Genomic DNA, 17,147 nt, shown 5'->3' with positions numbered 1-17,147 from the left:
CAAGTTGCAAACCCTGTGTTCAACCGTCTGGCACTTACAGTTTTGTTCTTGCAACACCTCGGTCCATGAAGGACATGGTCACGCAAACATGCAACCTCAATTTCAGCTCTGAGGTTGTGAAATCACTCAGTGTTAAGGTAGCATTTCCGTCCCCTTGTCCAGCTCCACAACGTGCCACAGAACTATCGTCTCAAGGGGCGAAGCCACCAGCTACACAACCAGCAGGCCGGAAAGGACAGAAGGAGTACTCCTGTGAAGACTGCCTACGTCACGTTCACAGCCATCGATCCCACAAAGAGGATTTATGGCTGCTTTTAGAATTGCAGCATCCCCTTGTACTCTGCCTTCAGGAAACAAAATTGCATCCTCACAACCGCTTTGAGCTTTCACATTGCTCCCCCATCCGTTTTGATCTTACTCCTGAGGTCGGCATTCCATCTCATGGAGGAGTCATGCTGCTCATTCAGGATGATGATCATAGTCAACCCATCTCCCTGACTAACCATCTTCAAGCTGTTGCAGTTTGCCTTTTACTCCCTCACCAGACTTTTTCCCTTTGTATCATTTACATCCCTCCTTCATTCAGTGTCACCAGGGCAGTCTTCCTCTAGCTTATTGGGCAGCTACCTCACCTATTTGTGCTTCTCGGTGACTTTAATGCGCATCATCACCTTTGGGGTTCTCCCAGAACCTGTCAGAGGTGCCCTCTTAGCTGCCCTTCATAATCAACTTAACCTCTTCTGCCTTAACACAGGAGCACCCACATTCCTTTCCAATTCCTCACTCATCCAAATGCACACACCCAAATGGCAGATTACTACGGCTGACTGGTGGGTTTACTCCTCCCTGGTGAACTTTGAAGAACAAAATTTCCCCACTTGTGATGACCAGGTGGAATATCTTACAAACGTCTTCCTTACTGCTGCTGAATGTTCCATTCCTCGCATTTCCCCTTTACCACACCGTGTCCCAGTCCCTTGGTGGACTGAGGCATGCCGCCACGAAATTGACGCACGGAGATGTGCTCTCCGCGTTTTTTAACCATCATCCTATGATGGCAAACTGCATTCTTTATAAACAGATGTGTGCACAGTGTTGCCGCGTTCTTTGGGATAGCAAAAAGGCTAGCTGGATTTCATTCACTAGTTCTTTTAACAGTTCCACCCCTTCCTCTGTTGTGTGGGCCAGCCTCCAGCGGCTCTCTGGGACCAAGATCCATTCCCCAATTTCTGTCCTGACTGTAGCAGACGATGTCTTCCTGGACCCTATTGCTATCTCCAACACCTTGGGCCACCATTTTGTGGAAATTTTGAGCTCTTCCCACTATCACCTGGCCTTCCTCCATCTAAAACAAGTGGAGGCGGCTCGTATTATGCCCTTCTCTTCTCAGAATCGTGAGTGCTACAACACCACCTTTACTATGAGGGAGCTGGATCATGCTCTCAGTTCATCCCTATCCTCGCATCTCAGGACCAGACGCTGTCCGCATTCAGATGTTGCAGCACCTTCCTCTTGCAGGCAAGCACTTTCTGCTTAATATGCACAGCCACATGTGGGCAGAGGGCACGTTTCCCAGATGCTGTTGTGAAGCCATTGTCATACCCATACCTAAGCCCACTAAGGACAAACACCTTCCTTGTAGTTACTGCCCCGTCTCCCTCACCGGGTGTTTTTGCTAGGTGATTCATGCCCGGCTGGTATGGTGGCTCAAGTCTTGCAATTTACTAACCACTGCACAATGTGGATTTCGAGCACACCGTTCTGCGGTTGACCATCTCGTCACTTTGTCCATGTCATGAATGGTTTTCTGCAGAAATCAGAGACTTTGGCCATGTTTTTCAATTTGGAGAAGGCCTAAGACTCCTGCTGGAGAACTGGTGTCCTCTGTACTTTCTACACGTGGGGCTTCTGTGGCTGCCTGCCCTGTTTCCTTGGGGAATTTTTAAAAGACCACATTTTCAATGTACGTGTGGGTTCTGCCTTGTGAGACACTTTTATCCAGGAAAACGGTGTGCCTCAGTGTTCCGGCTTGAGCATCATCCTCTTTGCTATCGCCATTAACCCTATAATGGCCTGTCTTCCGCCGGGTATCTCGCGCACCCTTTTTGTTGACAATTTTGCTATCTATTGCAGTTCTCTGCGGACCTGTCTCATTGAGTGGCATCTTCAGTGATATCTTGATCGTCTTTACTCACGCAACTTTGACAATGGCTTTCATTTTTCCACTGACAAAACTGTTTGTATGAAATTCTGGTGGCGCAATTGGTTTCCCCCACCATCTTTACATCTGTTGCTCTTTCATTCGTTGAAACTGTGAAATTCCTGGGGCTCATGCTTGATAGGAAACTCTCTTGGTCCTCCCATGTGTCTTACCCGGCAGCCCGCTGTACGCGGTCGCTCTTTGTGTGCTACGTGTCCTCAGTGGTACTTCCAGGGGTGCAAATTGAACCAATCTCCTCCATTTGTACCGGCCCATTGTCTGTTTGAAACTAGACTAAGGGTGCTTTGTTTGTGTGTCTGCATGTCTGTTCTCATACGCTGCTCAACACTGTCCACCATCGTGGTATCCGTTTGGCCACTGACACCTTTTTTATACTAGCCCGGTTGAGAGTCTGTATGCCGAAGCTGCTGAACTACCATTGACATACCGCCGTGACTTTCTCCGCAGCAGGTATGCATTCCGTTTGTCTGCCGTGCATGGCCGCCCATCCATCCTATGCCTCCTTTTTTTGTGACTCTTTTGATCACCAGTATGGGGTGCATCCCTCTTTTCTGTTACCTCCTTGAGTCCGCGTTCGGCCCTTGCTCTGGCGGCTTAACTTCACACTACCTGCAACTTTCCCAGTGGGTGTGAACCCTTCACCACCTTGGCTTTGTATGGTGTTCCATGTTCACCTTGGCCTTCATTCGCTACCTAAGGACACTACCCAGCCTTGCTCTATCGCCTTCAGTTTCACGATCTTTGCATGGAACTTTGTAATAGTACCTTTCTGTACATTGATAGCTCTCAGACTGACCATGGTGTTCAGTGTACCTTCATCCTTGGTGCCGGCGTTTTTCAGTATCTGCTTCCAGCGCACTGCTCAGTATTTATAGCTGAGGTCTTTGTACTGTATCAGGCCATGGAGCACATCTGGCAACACAGGCTTTTGAGTAGTGTCCTCTGCTCAGACTCGCTCAGTACACTGTCCATCCCTTTGTGCAATGGGTCCAGGAAAACTGTCACTTGCTCACTCTTGATGGAGCCACAGTGATGTTTGTGGGTTCCTGGTTATGTCGGTCTGCCAGGATACGAGGCTGCTAACGCTGCTGCCAAGGCTGCTGTCCTCATACCTCAACTCACTAGTTCCTATGTTCGCTCCAGTGATCTCTAGTGTTCTGTAGTTTTGACTTGGGCGAATATGACCCCAGTTGCTTTTGTGCCATTAAACAAAGCAAACAATCACTAGCTGTGAGTGAACTACCGTACATTGCCGCAGCACACATTCTGCTACAGAGTGAAAATTCATTATTTGGATAGTTTGCTATCTGTTGGTGATTTGATGCTTCCTAGTGTTTCAATTTTTCACTCAATTTGTTATCATTTCTTTTGACTGGATTCCAGTTTGTCTCTTTGAAAAGGAATACTTATTTGCAGTTGGCTTATTTATTGGAAATATTTTGTTATTTAACACAACCTTTCCCTCAGTTGGAACAGTTTATGTTCCATTCAGTATTTATTATTTTACAGTAATTCTTTTCAATTGCAATTGGAAGGACATTGCAACATGAAATATTTTGACTCCGTTATAAAGAATGAATAATGAAAGAAGAAATAAGCTACATCTTACTGAATAATTTTATTTCACAGCATCTTTATCGGGCCACTTCTGAATTGTGTTGTTTATTCTCACCATATGTTTCGTATGTTGAAGTTATTAACTGGTGGATTTCTCTCTAGTTTAATTATCCAAGAGGTTTTTTCAAAGTGCTCTCAGGTTACGTATCAGCGGAAATGTTCAAAGTAACATTCTCCTGCTTGAATGCGGGTTTCTGTCACTTTATTGAATTCCAGAAATGATAAAAAAATGCCAGGTGTTGTACCTGCTGTCTGAAGGGCTGCCACAATGTGCTTATGAAGAATAGGTTCATTCACAACAGCAGTTGTCTGTCTCTCCAGCGCTTAGTAAAATGTGCATTCAGGTGCCTCCAAGCAGGCAGACAATGTGTGGGAGCATCATCGTGCATAAAATACAGTTGTGGCATTTCTTCTAAGCACTAGGCAATGAAGTACACATGAGATCTGTGTAGTTCCTTCCAGTAAGTTTACCTGGAAGGACGTAAGGTCCCAACAAGCAATTGCCAACAATGGCTGCCCAGATATTAGTGGAGAAACTCTGTTGGTGAGATGATTAAATAGTTGCATGGGAATTAGCCTGCTCATACATGCTGGTTAGCCAAATTCTGGATTCCATCTCTTGTGGATGTTGATTCTTCTATGAATAAAACAACCACTGCAAAGATGGGTGTCATAACTCATTGTTGCAGGAACCACTGACAGAATGTTACTCTGGAAGGATAATCTGTAGGAGGCAAGGCTTGTACATGTTGCAGAAGGTACAAATATAGTATGTTTTCGCATAAAATCTCCAGATTTTCGCGTACGGCACATTCCTCTGCAGGCCTAACAGCCTTGTGCTGATTCCAGGACTTTCCTCCACAGTGTTAAGTAGACCTTCCTCATCCTCTGGTGTTGCTCATCTTGGCTGACTCCACTGCCTGGTGAACATGTGAAAATCCTGTATTCACAGAGGCATCAGTGAATTTCTTCAAATGTCTTTCGGTCTAGTAATAGTCAGCTGACAATGGTTTTTTCCAATAGTGTACTATAAGTTTGGGTAAGGTATTATAAAAGACCAGTTTACTAAGTTGGTTTATATACAGGCATTTAGGTGCTTATAGTAGAACAGCCTCTAGGTACCACGCCATCACCCCCAAACCTTTCATTTAGTATTTTATCATCTAGTGCATTAATTTAAATCTTTATCATCATATACCCTCAGGTGTTGCAGATATAATATATTCCATCTCCCACTTCACCATGATACTAAAGGTAGACCTCGGACTCAGAATAGCTACTTGATCTTTGTCATTCCTGTTTGCTTAAATGCTTCCATTTACAGTAGTTCTTGACACACAGCATTGATTCCAGACATCCTATGCACAATCTATGACCTGTTTACATACACCCCATTAACGACACATTCGTTCTTTTAACTCTATTGTAACTGTCTGCATTACTTTTTACAGTAGATAGCATTTCAATTGACACTGCAACCGAGACCTTGCACCCAATAAGGCTTGCATCTGAATCAGATGACTTGTGAAGTAAGTTCAGCCTCACATGGTTTGTGTGGAACTCTCCCCTCCTCCTTTTGTAGAAGATACTTCCCAGGAGCCCTCCATGTCTGGCAGGCTTGGCATCCGTGCACCCACTAGTGCAGTTTTCTTTTTACATCACATTGCTTTGTTAATTAAAGATAGGGGTTATTTTAATTTTTTTAGTATTATTGTTGTTTCCTCACTATCAATAAGCACACAGGGATTACTACAGATTTTATATGGAGCATAAGCGCATGGTAATTTTATTTTTATGGTCAGGTCAGGTGGCATTCCTAATTGTTCTATTGGGCATTTTGAAAAATCCACTTTTATTTCTGGTGCATCGCTATTCATTGATTGTAACCACAGTATGTGATAATTTACCTTGTACTACGTACGCCGTCCAGTGGCGAAACAGGTAACTTTGTAGAGGATGTAACACCTCTATATTAACTATCTCCGACAGTGTAGTGCAGTGCAGTGCAGCAAGCATGGGAGAGTCCTGGTGATAGCTGATATGTGTGGCTGGGGCAAGAATTTTTATCTACTGGATTTTTATGAAGATACATATAAGTGTGGAGTGCCTTTTGTGCTTTGATTTCATGCAATCAAATATGGCAATTTTATAACAAGTACCATAGGGTACATGAAATTCTGTATTTTATGTAATCAGTGAAGTTAATTGTAGTCCCCTCCTCCCCTTTATCTTCATCTTTCCCCTTAGATCAGATGATGTCATGATAAGACAGTTGAAACTGGTCATCTTTGGACAATAAAAGTGTCTGTGCTTTGATTGTGGCATACAAAGTGTGTTCTTCATTTCCGACGAGACAGGTCACCCGTCAGCACACCATGTGTACCTTACAAAGCTACATACTTTTAATCAGTATCCTGCACCTGCTGAAAGATATTGAGGCTCATATCATATTGATTCACAGTTTGTTGAAAGGCAGAAGCGCTATGTTGTTGATAGGCACACCAACAAAGGTACAGAGCTTGGTTAGCTTTCAGAATGCACTTCCTTTTTGTAGCTGTAGGAAAAAACGCACACACTCAGTCTACTGGCTCTGTGTGTGTGTGTGTGTGTGTGTGTGTGTGTGTGTGTGTCACTTCCCCACAGCTAGAAAAAGGAAGTGCATTCCGAATGCTACCAAAGCTCCGTACCTTTGTTTGTGTGCCTATCAATGACACAGCGCTTCTGCGTTTTGGTGAGTAATCTCCTTTATTCCTAAATAATTTATAATTTTCAACCAGAACTTTCCACACATTATGATTCACAATTTGATTACTTAAGACTTGTAATTGCTGTCATACATTTTCCTCTGGAAAGCGGCACTTGACAAAGCGCGCTGGGTAGTAGTAATGTGCTCGAACAACTCTGTACTTATGCTTTTCTGGACCCATGTGGACATCTTGTTGTACGAGGAATGCATTCCTGAAATTTTGCTGTTAAGTTTTCAAACACGTGTGTGTGTGTGTGTGTGTGTGTGTGTGTGTGTGTGTGTGTGTGTGTGTGGATTGGATCAAGGTTATAAAAATCAGTGATGGACTTGGTGGTATTCAGCTCCTGCTACCAGGGAAATTTATGGCAGACACTTTTAGGTATTTATCAGGGATTTCGCAAAAAAATTAAATTAAAGCAGCTGAATTGACGTTGTATTGTGGTTTCCATGATACTTGCCCACAAACCTTTCTAGTAGCAATTTTTCCAAGAAACGTTAGATCCTCCTTAAGTTTGCTCGACTGTTGTGGTAATAATGTGCATCATATTAATTACAAATTCAAATCCCCACCTTGCCATCCAGATTTAGGTTTTATGTCCTTTACCTGTATCACTTAAGGCAAATGCTTCAAAAATAATAACTGACTGGGGAAGGATTAGGAAGTAAACCAGGGGTTATGTACTGTGTCAACTGACTGGGGAAGGATGAGGAAGTAAATCAGGGGTTATGTACTGTGTCTTCTGATCTCATCATTGCTGTCATGTTATTACTCATATTGCTGCTTTTTCCTTAAATGTATTGAAAGAATATATAAAATATGAGAGTGTATGTGTGATTAGTCAATAAGTTTTGATTATCACGTGGAAAAAATCAAGCTGTGTGAATGAAACTGGGTTATGCTGTTAGTCCTCCTCCAACATATTCATACTTCAATGCAACAAATTTTTCCCAGTGGTGGATGACTTTACAGAGTCGTTTGGTGTAGAAATCTGCAGTTCATTGTTCCTGATGAAAGAAGCAGCAGTCACTGGGTGCCGTGTCAGAAGAACATGGCAAGATGCGGCAAAATCTGAGGGCCCAAAGAAGCAGCAATGTCTGACTGTATCCCATGCAGAGTGAGCTGGCCCATTGCCGTGGAGCCAAACAACACCTCCTCAGACTGCTTCACATGATGCTCCTGTAGTCCCTCAGGAAACAATGGTAGTATGCGCATATGACTGTTTTCTCCTGACAAGTGAAATTCATTCATTAGCACCAAGCTATGGCAGTCCCCCCCCCCCCCCCAAAAAAAAAAAAAAAAAAAAAAAAAAACCACTTTGACATCACCTCGCCTGACATCTTTGGCATTGGTGAAGCCACGTGGCCACAATTTGCTTTCCTCCTTTGTCTTGAATTCGTAGTGATACACCCAGCACTTATCTATGGTTATTAGGCAGCTAAAGACCTCCTCTGAATGAATTGGCCTGACACAGCTGAGGCATTTTTGCAACTGCTGCAGTTCAAGTGAGTGTTTGTAGAAACAGCATTTTTCATCTTCAAATGCAGAATTTGATTTAGGGCCTACCACTTGATACTCCACGTTATCAGTAGGCTGTGCCATTTTGTTTTGGCCGCTGTAGCAACATGTTACAGTACTGTGGTGTAACGACTTCAGTGTGTACCATGGCTACAGGCATGTACATGCAAACAAACAAGCAAAGAAAATTAACTGCGTAACTATTTGTTTGGGTTTATAATAAATACTTTGACAGCTCATCATAGAAACAAGATTGTGTTATAGTTAGTAAACTGGTTCTCAACCCGAAGGCTGATTTGAACAGCACCTCTGCTTCACTGAGCGTAGTCCTAGTGGAGGTGAGGTGCCCTTACCCATCTCTGACTTTCGAAATGACTTATTGATCCAATTACAGATTGCGAAAGCAAAGAGAGCTTCACTCTTAAGTTTAAACGCAGCCAAAACCTCTCAGACAAACAGAAGCTAAACGATGTCAAAGTTAGCGTAAGGAGAGCTATGCGTGAAGCGTTCAGTGAATTCGAAAGTAAAATTCTATGTACCGACTTGACAGAAAATCCTAGGAAGTTCTGGTCTTACGTTAAATCAGTAAGTGGCTCGAAACAGCATATCCAGACACTCCGGGATGATGATGGCATTGAAACAGAGGATGACACGTGTAAAGCTGAAAGACTAAACACCTTTTTCCAAAGCTGTTTCACAGAGGAAGACCGCACTGCAGTTCCTTCTCTAAATCCTCGCACAAACGAAAAAATGGCTGACATCGAAATAAGTGTCCAAGGAATAGAAAAGCAACTGGAATCACTCAACAGAGGAAAGTCCACTGGACCTGATGGGATACCAATTCGATTCTACACAGAGTACGCGAAAGAACTTGCCCCCCTTCTAACAGCCGTTTACCGCAAGTCTCTAGAGGAACGGAAGGTTCCAAATGATTGGAAAAGAGCACAGGTAGTCCCAGTCTTCAAGAAGGGTCGTCGAGCAGATGCGCAAAGCTATAGACCTATATCTCTGACGTCGATCTCTTGTAGAATTTTAGAACATGTTTTTTGCTCGAGTATCATGTCGTTTTTGGAAACCCAGAATCTACTATGTAGGAATCAACATGGATTCCGGAAACAGCGATCGTGTGAGACCCAACTCGCTTTATTTGTTCATGAGACCCAGAAAATATTAGATACAGGCTCCCAGGTAGACGCTATTTTTCTTGACTTCCGGAAGGCGTTCGATACAGTTCCGCACTGTCGCCTGATAAACAAAGTAAGAGCCTACGGAATATCAGACCAGCTGTGTGGCTGGATTGAAGAGTTTTTAGCAAACAGAACACAGCATGTTGTTATCAATGGGGAGACGTCTACAGACGTTAAAGTAACCTCTGGCGTGCCACAGGGGAGTGTTATGGGACCATTGCTTTTCACAATATATATAAATGACCTAGTAGATAGTGTCTGAAGTCCCATGCGGCTTTTCGCGGATGATGCTGTAGTATACAGAGAAGTTGCAGCATTAGAAAATTGTAGCGAAATGCAGGAAGATCTGCAGCGGATAGGCACTTGGTGCAGGGAGTGGCAACTGACCCTTAACATAGACAAATGTAATGTATTGCGAATACATAGAAAGAAGGATCCTTTATTGTATGATTATATGATAGCGGAACAAACACTGGTAGCAGTTACTTCTGTAAAATAGCTGGGAGTATGCGTGCGGAACGATTTGAAGTGGAATGATCATATAAAATTAATTGTTGGTAAGGCGGGTACCAGGTTGAGATTCATTGGGAGAGTCCTTAGAAAATGTAGTCGATCAACAAAGGAGGTGGCTTACAAAACACTTGTTCGACCTATACTTGAGTATTGCTCATCAGTGTGGGATCCGTACCAGATCGGGTTGACGGAGGAGATAGAGAAGATCCAAAGAAGAGCAGCGCGTTTCGTCACATGGTTATTTGGTAACCGTGATAGCGTTACGGAGATGTTTAACAAACTCAAGTGGCAGACTCTGCAAGAGAGGCACTCTGCATCGCGGTGTAGCTTGCTCACCAGGTTTCGAGAGGGTGCGTTTCTGGATGATGTATCGAATATATTGCTTCCCCCTACTTATACCTCCCGAGGAGATCACGAATGTAAAATTAGAGAGATTAGAGCGCGCACGGAGGCTTTCAGACAGTCGTTCTTCCCGCGAACCATACGCGACTGGAACAGGAAAGGGAGGTAATGACAGTGGCACGTAAAGTGCCCTCCGCCACACACCATTGGGTGGCTTGCGGGGTATAAATGTAGATGTACCTGTAGTTAAACACAGTTTCTAAACCATGATCCAACTTGGTTTTTTCTTATTAACAACTCATTCCCAAGGGGATAAAGTGACAATTGACGAAAAAACTTCCAGGGGCTGAACTCCGCACTTTTGCTGGCATTTACCTCTTCAGCTACTGTACCAAACCTTGTACAGTTACAAAGAAGAAACTTGTTACCTGAGTTAACATAATTGTCCCACAGACAGAGAGAGAGAGAGAGAGAGAGAGAGAGAGAGAGAGAGAGAGAGAGAGAGGGAGAACTGGTGCCAGCTTGTCCTATGATGTCAGCAGAGAGCTTAAGCAACATCTGTACCACATGTACAATTTCCATTCAGCAATAAACCAAAATTAATGTGGCTGTCTCAACCTGTAAGTATGATTGTCACTGTGAGAATGTTAGGAACTGTACTGTAACACTAGTGTAGCAATAATGAAGATTAACAGTTGAAGCCAAAAAGTGGTATGATTGCTGATGTCACTTGGAATTTTTGTACTAAGTGGTTGCCGCTTCAGCCTTTGACGGTTTAATGGTTAGGCAGCAAAGGCTACAGATTGTGTGTTGGTAGTGTGTGTCTAATCATAGACTTTTATGTAGAAGCATAGCTCTCAGAACAATTTTATTTTCACATGGAATGAGTCTCAGCTCTTTTCGCTTTTGGCCAGAGCCGTGATCGTAATACTTTGAACTAATGACTTATCTGTAGGTTTAACAAAAATTAAGTAGTAATCTTTTAAGCTAATTAAAACCTTTATTCTTTGATTTGTTTCAGAATCCCATATCATGTCAGATTCTGAAGCCAGCAGTAATTCTTACAATGAGAGTGACCGAGGAAGCAATCAAGGAAGTGATTCAGAAGCTGAAGATGCAAGATCTGATGCTGGAGGTGGAAGTGACGTAGGCTCAGGGGACGAAGATGATGGAAACCAGTCAGATGCAGGCAACCAGTCCGATGTTGGTAACAGGTCGGGTGGTGAGAATGACTCAGATGCAGAAATGCAATCTGATGGCGGTAACCAGTCCGATGACAACCAGTCAGATGCTGGTAATCAGTCAGATGTTGGTAATCAATCAGATGCTGGCAATCAGTCGGATGTTGGTAACCAGTCAGATGGTAACCAATCGGATGCTGATAACCAGTCAGATGATGGAAATGCCTCAGACGATGACCAGAGGTCAGAGAGGTCGGAGAAGTCTGGTCGAAGTCGCCGCTCTACTCGTGATGATGAAGCAGAAGAAGCAGGACCTGGTGAGGAGGAGGAAGAAGTTGAAGATGAGCAGGAGCCAGAAGGAGAAGATCTTAATTCAGAAGAGGAGGAGGAGGAAGATGAAGATGAGTACGATGAAGAGGAGGATGAAGAGGAAGATGACCGACCACGTAAGAAAAAGAAGAAAGATCGTTTTGGAGGATTTATTATTGATGAAGCTGAGGTAGATGACGAGGTTGAAGATGAGGATGAATGGGAGGAAGGAGCCCAGGAAATAGGAATTGTAGGGAATGAATTTGATGAACATGGACCCACAGCTCGTGAGATTGAAGGAAGACGCCGAGGCACCAATCTTTGGGACTCCCAGAAAGAAGATGAAATTGAAGAATATTTACGAAAGAAATATGCTGATGAATCTATTGCTGCCAGGCATTTTGGTGATGGAGGTGAAGAAATGTCTGATGAGATCACACAGCAGACATTATTGCCTGGTGTTAAAGATCCAAACTTGTGGATGGTTAAATGTCGCATAGGAGAGGAGAAAAATACAGCTTTGCTGCTTATGAGAAAATTTATTGCTTATCAATTCACTAATGAACCCTTGCAGATAAAATCTGTCGTTGCACCAGAGCATGTGAAGGGATATATTTACATTGAAGCTTACAAGCAGCCCCATGTGAAAGCTGCTATTCAGAATGTTGGCAATCTTAGGATGGGACAATGGCAACAGCAGATGGTTCCCATAAAGGAAATGACAGATGTTCTAAGGGTGGTAAAGGAACAGATTGGACTGAAACCTAAGCAGTGGGTTCGCCTAAAACGAAGCATATATAGGGATGACATTGCTCAGGTGGACTATGTTGATTTAGCACAGAATCAAGTGCACCTTAAGTTACTTCCTAGGATTGACTACACGAGACTGAGAGGTGCCTTAAGGACTTCACAGCCTGATAATGATTCTGCAAAACGTAAGAAGAAAGTTCGCCCGCCAGCAAAACCATTTGATCCTGAGGCAATTAGGGCTATTGGGGGTGAAGTTACAAGTGATGGAGATTTCCTTATCTTTGAAGGAAACAGGTACTCCAGGAAAGGATTTCTGTATAAAAATTTTACAATGAGTGCCATAGTTGCAGATGGTGTCAAACCAACATTGTCAGAGCTGGAAAAGTTTGAAGAAGCTCCAGAAGGAATTGATATTGAATTACCAACTACAGCATCAAAAGATGATGCAACAACACATTCATTCTCAACAGGAGATAATGTTGAAGTTTGTGAAGGTGAATTGATGAACCTTCAAGGTAAAATTTTGACCATAGATGGCAACATGATAACCGTTATGCCTAAGCATGAGGCACTTACAGAACCTCTGGAGTTCCTAGCATCAGAATTGCGAAAATATTTCCGAATGGGAGATCATGTGAAGGTCATTGCCGGGCGATATGAAGGAGACACTGGCCTTATAGTAAGAGTCGAAGAGAATCGTGTTGTTCTCTTTTCAGATCTCACAATGCATGAACTAGAGGTTCTCCCTAAAGATATTCAGTTGAGTCCAGATATGGCTACAGGTGTTGATTCACTGGGCCAGTATCAATGGGGTGACTGTGTGCAGTTGGATCCACAGACTGTTGGTGTTATTGTCAGATTGGAGAGAGAGAATTTCCATGTCTTAAGTATGCAAGGCAAAGTAGTAGAGGCAAAACCTCAAGCATTACAAAAAAGGAAGGAGTCAAGGTATACTGTAGCACTTGATTATGATCAAAATACAATTCAGAGAAAAGATATTGTGAAGGTAATAGATGGGCCTCATGCTGGCCGTGATGGTGAAATAAAACATTTGTATAGAAATTATGCGTTCCTCCATTCGAGAATGTATTTAGACAATGGTGGTATTTTTGTTTGCAAAACACGTCATTTGCAGCTCGCTGGTGGTAACAAAAACTCCAACACATCTGGTGGTTTGGACAGTGGCTTTCCAGGTTTCATGTCACCTCACATATCCTCACCAATGCATCCAAGTGGAGGTGCTCGTGGTGGGGGTGCGAGAGGTAGAGGTCGTGGCGGTGGTATGAGAAGAGATCGAGAATTAATTGGTCAGACAATAAAAATTACTGGTGGGCCCTACAAAGGAAATGTTGGAATTGTTAAAGTTGCAACAGAATCGACTGCCAGAGTTGAGCTGCATTCAACTTGCCAAACCATCTCTGTGGATAGGTCTCACATTGCTGTAGTGGGTGCTCCAACAAGGGACGGTTCATTCTCGTCATACAGCCGAACACCAGCATATGGTGGAGGACAAACCCCTGTATATCGTGACGGCAGCAAAACTCCGATGCACGGCTCCCAGACACCCATATATGATGCAGGTTCTCGCACACCACATTTTGGTGGCATGACACCTTCTCATGATGGGTCACAGACACCAGGAAGATCAGGAGCATGGGATCCAACTATTGCAAATACTCCTCGCCGACCTAATGAGTTTGATAGCTATCCAATTGATGATGCTTCTCCTTCACCCACTTACAATCCCAGTACACCTGCTTATCAGCCAGGAGGTCCACTTACTCCTCAGACACCAGGAACTATGTATGGTTCAGACAATTCATACTCTCCATATCAGCCGTCGCCTTCTCCACCTGGTTACCGTGGCACTCCCTCTGCCTATGTTGCAACTCCAAGTCCTTCAGGCTACACACCATCTCCAACTAGTGGCGTTCAGTATGCCACTCCATCTCCATTGGTTTATAGTCCTGTGACACCAGGAGCAGCATCTCCGTTTAATCCACACACACCTGGTTCTGGCTTAGACCAGCAGCAATTGCAGCAAGAATGGCATACAACAGACATTGAAGTGAGGATTAAAGACACACATGAGGATACTGGATTAAGTGGTCAAACTGGTATTATTACTGGAATTTCTGGAGGTATGTGCTCAGTTTTCTTACTTCAGGAAGATCGCACAGTCAACATTTTGGCTGAGCACTTGGAACCAGTACTGCCACAGCAAGGTGACAGGGTTAAAGTTATTTTAGGAGAAGAGCGAGAAGCAGTAGGAAAACTTATCTCTATTGATAATCAGGATGGAGTTGTTAAAGTTGAATCAGGAGATGTGAAGATGCTTCAGCTCAGGTTTTTGTGCAAATTGAGAACTATTCACTAAAGCTTGTAAGACATACACTTTATCTTCTTTTTCTGTTAATCACATAAACGTAAATCATTTACACACAATTTGCAAAGTTACTGCACTTTGAAATGAGTCATAACAACTTTATTTCTTTATGTTGGACAACTACACATCTTTAGATTATGTAGTTGGGTTGACTTCCCTTCTCAATATAAGTGATAGGGGTTCTTTTTGTTACAATTTTTTGAAACTTAAACTGTAATAACCAGTAATGGTCTTTCATCAACCCTGAGAGAGGGATATTTGTATGCCAGAACATAAAATAAAAGCTAAAAATTTTAATTTTCTCTTATTATTTGAAAGTGGTGTTAGTCCATTATTATTTCTTGTTCATTTTCTTTACATTCATTCTTTCTTTGAAAATAGGTATATAGAAATGGTGACTATTTTGAATATTGTTAGTCTATGCTTATTTCATCAGTAAGACTTGTCAGTTTCATACCACAGTTAATGAAGTAAAATTTGAAAGTCTCAGATGTGAACTTTGAAAAATGAAAGAGCATGTTTTGTAGAATCAACATAGTACCTGAGTGCAGTTATCAAATCATAAACTTATTGCATTTCAAATTACTTGTTTTGAAACTACAAGGCAAAAGGAAAAGAGAATGAGTTATACAAGGATACATGAAAAGTCTAGTTCATAGAAACTTTATACAGCAAGGACTAGGAGACAATTGTATGTGATATTGCCATGTATATATATTCATCCACAGTTTTCTGACATCTTGTGAAAGACTAGAGATAATTAAAGAATAGAAGTATTTGAAAAAGTGTGTGACCAAGGCAGTAGGGTAAATGAATAAGTATTTGTACTATTTTATTGAAGTGAAAAAATAGGCTCTGCTAGCCTAAGAGATTTAATATCTTGAGTAGAAAGAAATTAGGTAACAGTCAGCTAAGTCCCCATTTTGTGCATTATGATTGTAACACAATACTGAGACTTGAAAGAACAGGCTGGTTGTTTCCAGTCATATCTGTTGGCACTTCAAGTATTCATCCCAGACTAGAAAGCTAGCAACATTTTCACATCAATACCAATGGTACTATTTTTTATAGGACTGTTAGAATATTATAGGACCATAATAAGAAGTGACAATTGAGGAACAGCTATGCTATAAGAGGAAATAACAGTCCTGTGAAATTAACTGATTTATCTGTGAGCCTTTGTATTGTTTCCTGAGATTAAAGTGATTACTATGTAAATAAAGTTTACATTTACACATCGACATTTTATGTCAGTTTGTATAAGAATAATTTTTCCAGCTGTATGTTGTGCATATTTCTGCTCTTGCTCTGTTTTATATGCAAAATGGTATTTAAATTGCAATCTGCGTGGTTGAAATAAAGACGTATTTAATACATCTATGTTTGATATGTTGCATTCTTGAAAAATATTATGTCATTTTGGCCACTGTAAGTTGTCATTTACCATTCCATTATACTTTGCTTTCCTTGTTAATACCTTTTTCTGTTGCACTATGGAAACTTGTCACATGTTACCCAACAATTGCATATTTTCAGGGGAATGTGAAACACGAGACCAGATAGACAGAGGTCAAAATTCTAATTTTGTAGAGTATTGGTGATAAGTGAAATGGACAAAAAATTAGTCCTTCCCATGAGAAATTGCACTAGCCTTGTTAATAGCCACCATTTGATGAGAAAGTGTGTGAGCAAGTTTCTTCATGTATACCGTATCCAGCTGAAGCCATTCATTGATTATTATATCCCACAGAGTTACCAAATTGCCGAGATGTTGATTGATAAATTTCACCCACTATACCAAAAAGTCCTGGACACTAGTATCCTGATTCTTGTTTACAGTAACCTGAAAGAAAGGGCTCTGTCATGGAGGGGGGAAGAAACACCATGAATCCATGCCCAGGATGAACTACACCTTCCACAAGCAAATTTTGGGCAATGCAGCTATGAAATGCTACTTCTTTCACTGATATTTTGACCCGCGATTCACTCTGAGGGTGGCCGGACGGTACGTGGCTCAAATATCAGTGGAAGAAGTAGTATTTGCATCGCTGCGTGCCTGAAATTTAATGGATTTCTCATTATGCCATGAGAATTGAAAAATGGATATCATTGGTATGTTAGTGCACACAGTATCTCACAGCATTTTAAAGGAGGCAAAATTGTGACATGTCACACCACACTACTTGACTCCACTCAGCTTCTTCTGCCCAGTCTGTGTTGCTTGGCCCATTGCAGCTGTAGAGTTGTACATGCCACTGTGAACAATGGCCTTTTGTGGAGTACATCCCTCCAAATGTCCATTCAGTTTCCTTCCCATTGCTCACCCGGAATCTGGTTTGGTTGGGCCTCGATCCAGTGACAGCAGCTGTTCCTGTCAGA

The 17,147-nt window shown here is 42.3% G+C and overlaps 1 protein-coding gene across 1 annotated transcript in view; it reads left to right on the top strand.

Moving 5' to 3' along the window:
- Window positions 1–16,148, top strand: part of LOC124775024 (transcription elongation factor SPT5) — a 29,703-nt gene extending 13,555 nt beyond the window's left edge. Inside the window, exon 2 of the mRNA XM_047249788.1 lies at window positions 11,164–16,148. Within this exon, the coding sequence (XP_047105744.1) occupies window positions 11,175–14,759 (3,585 nt within the window). The 5' untranslated portion in view covers window positions 11,164–11,174 and the 3' untranslated portion in view covers window positions 14,760–16,148. The remainder of the gene's footprint in view (window positions 1–11,163) is intronic.
- The last annotated feature ends 999 nt before the right edge of the window (window positions 16,149–17,147 follow it).

Source organism: Schistocerca piceifrons, chromosome 2 (assembly GCF_021461385.2).
Source record: "Schistocerca piceifrons isolate TAMUIC-IGC-003096 chromosome 2, iqSchPice1.1, whole genome shotgun sequence".
NCBI lineage: Eukaryota > Metazoa > Arthropoda > Insecta > Orthoptera > Acrididae > Schistocerca > Schistocerca piceifrons.
This window is presented reverse-complemented; position numbering and strand designations above follow the sequence as displayed.